This window comes from Synchiropus splendidus, chromosome 5 (genome assembly GCF_027744825.2).
Source record: "Synchiropus splendidus isolate RoL2022-P1 chromosome 5, RoL_Sspl_1.0, whole genome shotgun sequence".
In the NCBI taxonomy this organism is placed as follows: Eukaryota; Metazoa; Chordata; class Actinopteri; order Syngnathiformes; family Callionymidae; genus Synchiropus; species Synchiropus splendidus.
Genome location: NC_071338.1, coordinates 9742176 through 9754507, shown reverse-complemented (window position 1 = coordinate 9754507; position 12332 = coordinate 9742176). Strand labels below are relative to the sequence as shown.

Genomic DNA, 12332 nt, shown 5'->3' with positions numbered 1-12332 from the left:
CCACAAAGCCCGTGTTTAAGTCGTGCTAACGCATGTGCAAGGTTAAACTTTGACAGATGCTCGCCAGCTTGTTGTTGCCAGAGTGGGTTTATGATTGACCAGGAAGCAAAACATCCGTGAACTTCAGTGGAAGTTCATCCACTCATGAGGCGGAGGAAACGCGGTTCCCCTCTTCCTCCTGCTCCACCGGAGCACTGGACGACCGCGGCTCAACATGGAGCTTTCCTTCGCAGGGAAGCGGGCGCTGGTCACCGGGGCAGGAAAAGGCGAGTCCCGTGTTTCGTTTGCGTCTTCGTCTGCGGGGTTGTTGATCGTTGTTTCGTGTCGCAGGAATCGGCCGAGCTACAGTTGTAGCTCTGACGAAATGTGGAGCAAAAGTGATCGCGGTCACACGGACACAAGCTGATCTGGACACTCTGGTGCAGGAGGTAACACGACACTCCAGTGAGAGCTTTATTGGCTGAAGCAGAGGAAGGCAACGTCAGCTCTCTGCTATCCGATATTAAAGGTGTCAAATCACGTTACAGAAACGTTTCTGAAATGTGAAAAAACGTCATTTCCATCAAGGTCACATTAAAAAAGTTGTATGAAATACTTTGAGCGGAATGGTTTAAAAGAATGTCATCAATTCATTCAATTTTAATTTGAATACTGTACCTTTCTACTAAGTATATAATAGTTCTAATAATAATAATAATAATCGAAATGAGTGACCAAGACGATATAGTCATGTAGCGTGTTTTCCTGGTGTGAAGCATGTTTCTGCTCCACTGCTGTCCATGGAGAATCTCACCACAGATCTCCTGCAGTGTCCCTCCATCACTCCAGTGTGCGTGGACCTGGAAGACTGGGCCGCCACCGAGTCGTCCCTGCAGGACGTCGGCCCCATCGACTTGCTGGTCAACAACGCAGCGGCGTCCACACTGCAGTCGTTTCTGGAGGTCACGCCTGAGCAGTTTGACCGGTGAAGATTTGTGTCCTGATAAGCCATCTGCACGGACTTACTGTGCCTCTCACTTGCAGGGCGTTTAACGTCAACGTGAAGGCGGCGCTGCATGTCTCCCAGGTCGGTACGTGCCAAACTGCTGACTCCTACACACCTGATGTTTGCTCATCTGTCGGTCTAGATTGCTGCTCGTGGAATGAAGTCAAGAAATTGTGGCGGCTCTATCGTCAATATTTCCAGCCAGGCGTCCCAGTGTGCCCTGCGAGATCACACCGTCTACTGTGAGTCTGGCACTCATCCCCTTTGGAAGGGTCATGTTTGTCCAACCACCTTTTTGAAATCCCCTGCCAGGTGCCACAAAAGGAGCTTTGGACATGCTGACCAAGGTGATGGCTTTAGAGCTGGGACCCCACCAGGTATCCTCAACACAAAAACTGAGGAACGAGTTCATAATTCTATTCCTGTCGTCGACCTCAACCAAATCTCCCATGTCATTAAACAAGCCTTTTTTGTCTCTTTTTTTCCTTTCTGTGGTGACTGTGATGGGGATTAAAGCTCACATAAGATTACGGTCTATAATCTGGAAAATTGAATTCGGTATAAGATCATACTTTTATTTTGTTTATATTGATCTGTGTCACATGATCAGTGAGTCTGGTCTCCAGTCACCCCCCACTTGCCTCATTAAATCACTCAAATGTAATCCAAGTCGACAGTGGAGTAACATGCCACGATCCCTGGATCTGTGTTTTCTGATTAATTCATAAGTCTTTCCATTGTTCTGGCAGATTCGTGTGAACAGCGTGAACCCCACCGTGGTTTTGACTGATATGGGTCGCAGAGGCTGGAGTGACCCAGAAAAAGCAAAGACGATGATGTCCCGTATTCCTCTGGGCCGCTTCGCTGGTAAGGCCCGGCGCTATGGCTGTAGTTGCTCCACTGTGTGACGGTGCTGCGCAACCAAACAAAGACGTGTGGAGGCTTTGACCATTTCACCATTGTTCTTGTGGTATTATTTTGAATAGCAGGCACTTGATCAGAGTGTTAAAAGCGCTGAGACTTGCAGACAGTGACTGACAACGTTGACAAACAGTTACGAAGCCATGGGAGACACAGTAGTTACAGGAGGATGGATACAAAATGCTTTGCCAGAGAGGCAGTTATGCATGCGCTGACATTGATGATTGTATCTTGAGATAAAAATAATCTCGAGATAACTGTTCTCGGGATAAAAAACAAAATAAAGTCATGCGTGCCATATCCAAAAAAATTAACACATGCATGTCACTTGTACAAAACACTGTGATTCATTGAAAATTGGGAAAGTTGGAATTTTAATTTGAAACCTGTGTTTGCAGAGGTGGACGACGTGGTCAACACCATTTTATTCCTGCTGAGTGACAAGAGTGCGATGATCAATGGGGTCCACTTACCAGTGGATGGGGGTTTCCTGGCCAGCTGAGCGTCACAGATTCACATCATGGAGTTTCAATTGAGGGTATCTTTCCCTCCCCCTCACAGACGTGCAGAACTGTGATGAATTGCATGTCTAGAAGTGGTTGTAACAATAAAACACGGGACATAAACCCAGTAGCTTACATATACATTTGTATTTTTGTTTACAAAAAAATGAAATATTCCACCACAAGGACATGTAAAGTCATTGAAAATAAGACAATCGGAACAAGTGTACAAGTATTTCTTACATTACATACATACATGGCCAACGCAGTTCATCACCTTTTCCTAATAATTACAGAAGGTCAAACAACTTCCATGCAATAGTAACAGAAATATTTCTGCTGTGTTTCAACTCTTTTGCTAGCCAGGACCACACAATATTTACCACCCACAGTTCGCTATGGCAACCTAAAAGAAAAAAAGAAGAAGGAGAGGACGCGTCTTGCCACGCGACGCAGCCCACGACCTCACAATGTAATTGATAAACAAAAGATCGGCCCTTGTGTATTTTAATATGTTAGCAACACCTCTAACGTCGACATGAGTGACAAGACCTTTATTAAGAATTATTATATCAGGACTTTTGAGCGCTAAATATCCAGGTACATGTAGAGAGAAATAAAACTGCTCTTTTTTTTTAAAAAGGATTATACAATGCATCACTATGTGCCATTGATATTTTTCTACCGTATGCGGACAAATTGTTGAAAAGTTCTTTAACTGCAGGACGATACGAAACGGTACCAAAACCTGACAATAGAAAACTTTGCTCTAAACAACACTGTCTGTTCTACGCGTTCTTCACACCTGTCTGCATTCGTCTACATGCCTGTGACACGCTCACTCACACACACACACACACACACACACACACACTGGCATCCCACAAAGGAAAAGTTGAGATGGAAACAATGGCATCATAGACGGAAGATTCAAATCAAAACAAAACAAAAAAACATGCAAAGCTCCAGGAGCCCTGGAGGTGGCGCTCAGGCAGCAAGGTTGTACAGCGTGTTTGGCGTGCTCCTATAGTCACATGATCACAGTTTGCTGACCCAAAGACACTTCTTTAATGACACAGGTCAGTTACTGAGCTTAGTATTTTCCCATCTTTATGTGAGGACAAAATAAAGGAATGGAAATCCTTTTTGTTTTTTTCTTCTTCTTCTTCTTACAGTTCCCCTCCTCTAGTTGTGGCTATACTACGGTGGCTCTGGCCAACCTAGCTAATCGTCGTTATAAAGCCCTAATAGTGCAGGAAAATAGTGTCAGCATCACTTTTCTGATATAAAACTTCCCACTGGTCGCACTTGATCTTATATTTGCATGACATAATGACATAAATGTCACAATTCTTGGCAATTTGCACATTCCACTACATTTCCGAGTGGCTTCCAAACCCTCCGCTGTTAGCTAGGACTATATTATACCATAGTAAAATACTATATTTGTTGGTTAGTCTTTTTACAGAGACCAAAGCTGACAAAGGTTCAGTCGGCTCTGGGCATGTTTTAGAGGCTGTTTTGTTCTGACCCACTAGCTGGTCGTATGAATCACATCTCAGATCTCAGATGTTGTGGTTACTTCTTCCTCGAAAAAAAAAATCACAACACAAAGGCTGAGAAAACACTGGACACGATTGAGTGCAGATTTTCACGGTGATCGATGACAAAGACTTAAAGAACAGGTCATTTGTTTCCCATTGATAAGAATCTTTTAAGTGTTCTGTTCAATAGCGGATACGACGTGTTTGTCCAGTCTCTGTGATCTGACTCTCAGGTAGTAAAAAGGACAGAGGGACACGGGAAGAGCGTTTTCTTTGTGTTCAGCAGGGCGACTGATCAATTCTCATTGTTTTTTTTTTTTGTTTTTTTTTACAACCAGTGTGTTCACGTACCGTCACCTAACGCAGAGAGGCAGACCTATTCTGACGGAACAGAAACGATGCCTTCAATGACCCCTTGGCTTTTGCTTCAGAGCAGCTGACGGCGCTCTGTAGGATCGCTCTCATTTCCGACAGTTGTAGCTGTGATCTAAGATTAGAATTTGTGGAAGGAATAAAAAAAGCCCATCAACAGCATGAACATAAAAAAAACCTGATGACGCATTCACAGTTCTCTTTCTATCCACTCACCACAGCATCAGATCAAGCACTACGGTGAAGGATGAAGAGGAGCAATAGAAACGTTTTTAACAGCCCTCATAGCAACTTTGTTGGTGTACAGTCAAATAGTAACCTGCGCTTAAACAATCAGATTGAAGTATCGGTTTGTGTTGACGCGTTGAAAAAACATGGATATAAACAAAGTCGTCTCAGCGGTGCGCACACACTCACAAGCTAGTTTTCTCTCTCGCCTTCTCAGAGAAGTAGTGGTTTTTGTTCATGGTGACGTGGTTTAGTGTTTTAGGCGTCTGGCTCCGCTTCAGAAGATGGTGCACCTCTTGCCTCTCTTCTTCACCGGCGGAGGGCAGAGCACGGCTCGGATGGCTTCGTCGAAAACCGTCTTCAGGCCTCGCTGGGTCAAAGCCGAGCACTCCAGGTACTTCACGGCCCCTGGAGAGGAGGTGAGGTGGGAAATGACTTTCTAACTACAAATATAGACTCAGGGTTCTAGGAAAAGTGGATACGCTCAAATATGCCATTCTTGATGCCGTACACTACATCAATACGTAGTAAGTACTCGGCCATGTTTGTTCTAATAGAGCGGGTCAGTTCAGGTCGGACCTGGGAAACGCCCATTTATGTGAGTAATAGGGAAGGGCGAACTAACTATTATAGCTATAACTAGGGGTGGGATTTGATTAACGGTATAAGAATATTTATTCAATTTGAATGAATTTGGTATATTACTGAATCAAATGATGGAGCCATACATCCATTTAAACAACAAAATATTGTTCATTTTGCATCAGTTTGACAATAGCACAATAAATCACGATGTTGGTTATATTCTAGTTTTTATATCGCCTTATTTAAACTAAAGCTCTTTTAAAGTCTTGAAAATATTTGTATAAGAATTTCAATGTTATAAGAATTTCAAGTACATTCAGAGTAGTGGAACCCTGGCCATTGTGTAGTGAAAAACATCCCTGAACAAAAGCAAAGCGACTGCTTTTGTTTGCTTTTGTTCAGGGATTCCTCCATGTTTGCTGTTGTTGTTATCATCCTAGCTGCCACGTGTCTTGTGCATCAGTGTGATCAGTGGACCAGGAACTGCTGCACTTAAATTAAATGAAATAACATTTTTTGTTGTAATTAATTTATCATACTTAACTTGTTAAAGTCGCACCACTAATCTAAACATATGTTGGAGACAAACTCCACTAAGTTTCATCATAAAACATTTTCAAGAGAGACACTAGTGTGTTCAACACATGTAGTAGAATGTATGTATTTATCGTGATAATTAATTACAACATTTATCATGATTTTTTTTTTTTTGTCCAAGTAAGGTGGGAGACTTCTTATCACCTCAAGTATGAAATCCAAGATGGCTTCCCCAAACGTAAACAGGAAGTAGTCGTTCTTAATGAACGTACACTAAAAGTGATAAAAAAAACACTCCGCAAATTTGTGTTTCCTATTCATGCTTCGGGTCTCCTTGTAAATGGAGTCCATCATTATCAGGAAGTGACTGGCACACAGTCGTGCGCACCAGCCAGCCACGACAATGGTCGTATATGGTTGACATTCAAAGAATAGCAAAGAGTGCAGTTTGTGCCACACGAGAGTCAAGTGCTCATGGAAACCTACAATCTCAGCGTTGCATCCACATAACATAACGTGGAACAGCTAACATGGAACAAGTGGATGCTCAGGCAACACTGGACTGGATCCTGTTAGTTATCTGTATTAGTATACTTATCCCTTAAATAACATGTTTTGCTTACAAACATTACAGTGTACTGCTGTTGTAACTATTCTCACCACACGTCAGGTGGACAGGTGTGATGGAGGAGTGATGCCGTGGCATGTTAACACATGAGGCTTTTATGTTTCCTGGTACTTCAGGCCGCAGCACCTCGGTATCAACATGCAGCATGGACGCCAACTTTGGCATCAACAATGAATACAAAAATCTCCACTTGAAAACAGTCTCTTATTTGGCGCCTTGGGAGCCAGACTGAGTTCTAAAAGAGGGGAATGTCTCGGCTCTTGAACACGAGAAGCTAAAATGCAAGATGTCACCATAAGAAAAGAGGGTTAATTTCCCAGCATTTATTTTTCTTCTCCTTGGGTGCTTAGGAGGCCGAGCTAAAGTGTTTCGTGGAGTGACTCAGAAAGCCGCCTTTTGCTTTGCAATGCAGAAGACTTGTGCGTTTGAGTGCGATGCCCTCCACTCACCGATCTCCCTGGCCATGGCCAGACCCTGTGGGTAGGTGATGGGGGATAACTTCTTGTCTCGCAGCCTCTCAATTGTGTCCTTGTCGTCTCGCAGATCCAGCTTAGTACCCACCAGGATGATGGGAGTGTTTGGGCAGTGGTGTCTCACCTCTGGGTACCACTGCAGCACCACACCGACACACACACAGAAATACATGCAGACGCCGGCACAAATGCAAAAGCATGTCGATGAGAGGAGAGAGAGAGAAGGATTAGCTTCACGCAGCGACAACATGTTCGGCGCCTTTTGATGGTGACACTTGTGAACACACGGAGACAAATAGGTGGCTGTTATAATGGACCTCCTGAGGCAATGGAAACCTCAAATAACATCACATGATGAGAAAGTTCTGTCAGGAAGACTGCAGAGCAAGTGCTGACCCTGAACTGTCATGTGATTCCATATGAGAGCGGCAGCACATGACGCTCATCAGACAAAACCACACTGGCCAGCACGCTTGCTCTTCAGTGTCTCCATCAGACCTCGTCCTACAACCCGCTCCTTCTCCCACGCAGGGGGTCAGGCTCAAAAGTGGGAGGTTCTAAGGCGAGGTCTGGACAGGCGGGCGGCAGACTCAGAAGCCAGGGGGAGCCATAGATGTGCCTCGTATGGTCAGACTCGGCAAGGTGCGGACAATGGGAGGAGCCGGGCGATCAGTCAGCGTACTGACCTTAGCTCTGACGTTCTCAAAGGAGGCCGGACTGACCAGGGAGAAGCATATCAAGAACACATCCTGGGAGAGAACCAAAGACATGGCTGGTTGAGAGAGGAATGTGCGCTTGAGTGTGACTGTGTGTCCTGACTGTTAATGGGCCCAGACTTCTGCTCAACAATGACGTGAGCAAGGGAAGTCGGATGTTTTAAGATAGCTGGACATTTAGAGCTGCAATAGTTGCACAATCTATCTATCTATAGATAAAACCCATGACTCAAAACTGCGATGAGAAGACACATGACTCTGGGTCAGCTGACACTGATGAAAGGTTTACGAACTGGGATTGTGTTGTAACTGGGAATAAGTCGAAATGAACAAAGCTTCAAACATACGGCAGCCATATTGGAGCGCCAACTGGTAGTCTCATGACTGTCATAGGTTTTCACTTGCAAATTTGTACTTGGAATTGCGCTTTCTTTTGAACACAGGAATCATAAAACGTCACGGTACATATGGAGCCTGGAGGGGCTGAAACGTATAGAGGCAAAGAATCAGTCACTGTTGCGCTACAGGCCTTATGTTGTTAGCATACAGATGCAAATCAAATAGCAGGAGGAAGTGATTTATCTAAATATTATTTTCCTGGGAAAAAATGCTGCTACAAAATTAGATTATCCAAGCTTTTCAGGTACAATTGAGACATAAACCTCAAAAGAAACATCTGCAAGTGAATCACAAGTGTCACAAGAAACATGTGCTGAAGGATTAGAAACATCTATGCGCTTGTGAGATGCCGTGTGTGTTTGGAGCCGTTTGAGTACCGTCTGTGGATAGGACAGTGGTCTGAGCCTGTCGTAGTCCTCCTGTCCCGCTGTATCCCAGAGACCCAGGTTGACCGGTTTGCCATCGACCATAACATTTGCAGAGTAGTTGTCGAAGCTGCGGAAAATCAACAAGTCATCTCAAATGAACATGCTCTGAACAAGTGAGCAGCCAATGAAGCGTCAGACATTCATAGCGTGAATGATGCTGCACCAATATTCCTGTCAAGATTCCCTTCACTTGTAATCCACTATGTTCACACAAAAATCTGACCTCAACCAGTTGCAGTTGCAAGATGTTTAGTTCGGAAATGACATTCAGTGGCACTGTGATAAGTAATTTATCGTGTGCAGAACTTTTCTTATATTTACTGTATACAAGGAGAGACACAGTGGCTCCGCATTAGCATTCCCACACAGAGGCACCTTTGTTCTACTGGACTGAGAGGAGCGCGATTAGGAGGCGGAGCCAGAGTAGACTCAACTCTCCTCTTGGCAGCATCTTGGCTCCTGCTCTGCCCACCCAACTGAAGAAGAACAATCCCCGTGTTTCCTGCCTCTCAGGAGAGTTTCACTCTTTTGTCATCTTTCACCACACGGAGTGATAAAATAAACTGCTCCTCCAGCAACTGAAGCGGGTGCTTCATCCTCACCTATCTGAAACACTGAACAAACAAGGAACCCAGTGATCTGAAGTGAAGACTTCTGCTAGTGCAGCCAGTATTTTGAGTGGGACGCGGGGGTCGGTAACCTTGCACGGCCATTAAGCTCCAAATCCACTTAAGGAGCAGTATTTTAATTAAAACATTTTCATTTGGTCGCCCTGCCTGCTGTCGCCAAAATCTCTACTCAGTTGTAGCAGCCATCTGACGCCGAACTTTGGTCCCAGAAAACAACTGGACGCATTTAGAGTTAGCTTTGTTTTTGACCATTGTGTTAGTAAAGTTGGTTAACTGAGATCTTGAATTGTTCTTTAGCATTAGGAGACGCTGCCTGCATGTGTTGTGCTCGAGGCGTCAGTCGTAGACAGACAGTGGTTGCAGCTTGAGGAACTCCATTGGTTACACTAGAGCAGCTCAAAACCGAGTCTACAATCGGCATCGTAATCTTCACAGAAGCAAAGCGATGGCTGCTGGATGTCAACATGACAAAAGGCTGTAGGCACTGACACATGATGTGAATGGCTTTCATTTTCATCTCACTTCGACTGAGAGGAACAGTAGGCTCCATGGAACATTTGTGTGTCTTACATTTTTAACAGCTAGCTTTCTATCGCTGTTGCACTGTGAGTGAATACTGAGTGGGTCGTTCTCATTCTAAACAGGATCAAAACTGTTAACTTCTAGTGTTGAGAATTACGTAATCCAGGTTTCAATGCCATTGTGAATGTAAATACTACACTTGTTAGTCTCTTTTTTATGAAGAACATGGACAACTTTCATTATGTCCTGAAAGTCCCACATAGAACTAGACCCTAATACATCAATTCATAATTGTCGTCTTTTTTTTTTTAACAAAATGTAATTGTTTAAATTGTGCCCTTCATACTCTGCTATGTGTTGTTTGAAAATGTAAATATAATGTCTGGAATAAAAATCATGATTCATGCCTATCCCACACTTTACACGGCACCCCGTAACGCTACTACAAAGACACAGACTCGCAAAGTGACATCGAACTCTTGCAGGAGCTTTGTGTGATTATAAGATGGTACAGTCTCTCCAACTGAATAACAAACCTATTGAATATTTCGGATAGGTAGGAAAACAATGAAGTGGATGTATTAACAAGATGACATCTGGGTTTTCGCTAGTCATGTATCTTACATTATGAATGGCATGGACAAAATTTCATATCCTCATACTGATGCAATGCTATACAGCTATGGGTTTAGTGAGAAATGTCTTGTTTATTTAAATATAAGTTATGATGCAAAAGGCTGTAGCAAGTCAGGTTCCACTGACTGGGTTTAGCTGTCGATCAAAGGCAAGCAGGAAATGACATCATCGGTTGGTCTTACTTGTATGTGGAAGGGTGAGTGAGCCAAAGCTGACGTTTGCCACAGCCAGAGCTTCACATGTAGGTGGAGAGTTAGCGATACCAACGTCTTGAACGTTCACACCTCAATATAGACACCAAATCTTTCAGCCCTCATGAGGTTGTCTTAAAAGACTTTTTTAGCAGCAAAATGGCTTCAAACCGCTTCATGATTTTGTGACACGAAAGTCTGGTTATTGTCCGTATTTTCCTCTCCCATACACGTGTCATCGCTCCTGTCGTAACCACATGACAGCGCACAGTACAGTGGAGGCGTGTACTCACACAGTGGGGATGTATTCACCGGGGAAGGCATTGGTGGTGTAGCTTATCAGCAGACAGGTCTTACCCACAGCCCTGAGTCACACAAAAAGAGACAGAGAGAGAGAGAAGACACAGAGATTATAGATGCACTTTCATTCAAGAGTGTGAAGCAAACCCGGGCAGCGACTCTCTGGAACAGAATGCCACAGACACTGGCCTACATTCATGATGCCCGCAGGACAAAGTAGCCCCTGATATACAGCCCCTCCCACAAACACACAACTCTGCTCCACATGCACAATAAGAGCACAACGAGGAGTTGTGGCGTGAAGTCAGGCAACAATTGTGTTTGTGAGAGAGAGAGACAATGTCGATATGTGTGGCGGAGCCGAGACTAATGATCTGGGTCAGTGGGTTTTTAGGGGACTGTCCTGATGGAACGTCTTGGTTGCAGCACACATCAACTATGCACTCTGGAGTAGTGAAATGCTCTCCAGAAACTCGCAGGTGGAACTAAAATGTCAAACTTATCAGTCAAGCGTAGACGGGCATTTCTTCATCATCATTCGGAGGTTTGACAACAGACACAAGATCAACAACCACGGCACAAGTGTTCTACAAAATCCACACAGTTCCGATGATGAGCTCACAGATGGTTAGATAACACGGAGAGCATTCGGGTGATGATGACAGAAAGTGAGTGGGAGGGTCACAACAAATATGAAATGGAAGCATGAGGGCAAAGTGGGTGTTGTGCACTGTATTATGAAAGAGAATTAAGAGACGTCTTAGGACATGAACGGAGTCTGTCAGGCGGGAAGGGTTAAAAAGAAACGCTGCTTCTTCCACTCTGCATCATGTCTTCAGAATGGACGAAGGTTCTTCGTCCATACAGATGAGCAGGATGCAGAAGAATCGGGCCAGGAGGGCCCGGCCACCAGTAGAGCAGGGCCAGATTCCTCAGCCTGCATCAGCACTTCAGTCCGCCTCGAGTGGCCTACACGAGGGGTGGGGGGGCTCCCAGACCCCCGCTTACTACCAGACGGCAGACCGAAATTGCAACCATCAAACCGAGCCATATAGTGACAAATCCGCGAGCGCCGCAGAGCAGACAACAAAAGCGGGGAGGTGGTTGAGCCCCAACCCTGTTTTCTAGCATCCTCCCATCCATCCTTCCATCCATCCGTCCGCGGATACTGAACAACAGGATCGTGCGGGGCAGGGAAACGCGGCGTGAAGGGAACAAAGAGTCTCTCACCCGTCGCCGACCACCACACATTTAATCGCTTGCATTTGCGCGGCAGGTTGTCAGGAGCGTCGCGGATCCGTCAATGGTGAGTGGAGCAGCGTCGGAGGAGAGGAACGGCCCGGTCCGCTCAGAGATGGAGCTGCAGTGAAAGGACGAGGGCGAGGAGTGACGAGCGAGTCCGGAGAAAGCCGAGCGTAGTTAAAGGGACAGTGGCGGGAAGCGAGAGCAAGCGCTTTAAAACAACACCTGCTCAAGCGCATGAAAAGATAGCGATAGCAAGGGTAGGGTTTTTTGGGGTCGTTGGCGCAGGAAATAAAGACGCTTTCAGTTTTCATCCTTTGAACAAAAGCAACTTGCGAATTAAGCTCAAGCAGTGTATGACGTAATAGCAAGACACGACTGGGCGTGGTCACAACTAGATGACGTTCTCGAATAATAAGAACCTGACCGCGGTATTCGCGTTTTTTGTTTTGTTTTATTTACCAGGAGCAAGTGATGCCTTTTCTCAACGATT

General features: G+C 44.9%; 2 protein-coding genes across 3 annotated transcripts; one reads left to right on the top strand and one right to left on the bottom strand.

Moving 5' to 3' along the window:
* Positions 1–7: 7 nt before the first annotated feature.
* On the top strand, positions 8–3574 carry dcxr (dicarbonyl/L-xylulose reductase). Its single transcript, XM_053864837.1, has 8 exons — positions 8–266; positions 331–428; positions 810–964; positions 1024–1066; positions 1128–1227; positions 1298–1362; positions 1735–1852; positions 2305–3574. Exons 1-8 carry the CDS (start codon positions 215–217, stop codon positions 2406–2408), a joined length of 735 nt encoding a protein of 244 aa, XP_053720812.1. The 5' UTR covers positions 8–214; the 3' UTR covers positions 2409–3574.
* On the bottom strand, positions 2538–12113 carry rac3b (Rac family small GTPase 3b). Of its 2 annotated transcripts, none has more exons than XM_053864839.1 (6): positions 11828–12113; positions 10591–10662; positions 8221–8386; positions 7463–7525; positions 6753–6912; positions 2538–4961 (listed from the first exon to the last, which is right to left on the bottom strand). In XM_053864839.1, the coding sequence occupies exons 1-6, from the start codon at positions 11860–11862 to the stop codon at positions 4831–4833; spliced, it is 627 nt and encodes a 208-aa protein (XP_053720814.1). In that variant the 5' UTR covers positions 11863–12113; the 3' UTR covers positions 2538–4830. The 2 variants fall into 2 exon arrangements, with proteins under 2 accessions (XP_053720814.1, XP_053720813.1); XM_053864838.1 differs by having other exon boundaries at positions 8269–8386; positions 11828–12108.
* Positions 12114–12332: the final 219 nt, after the last annotated feature.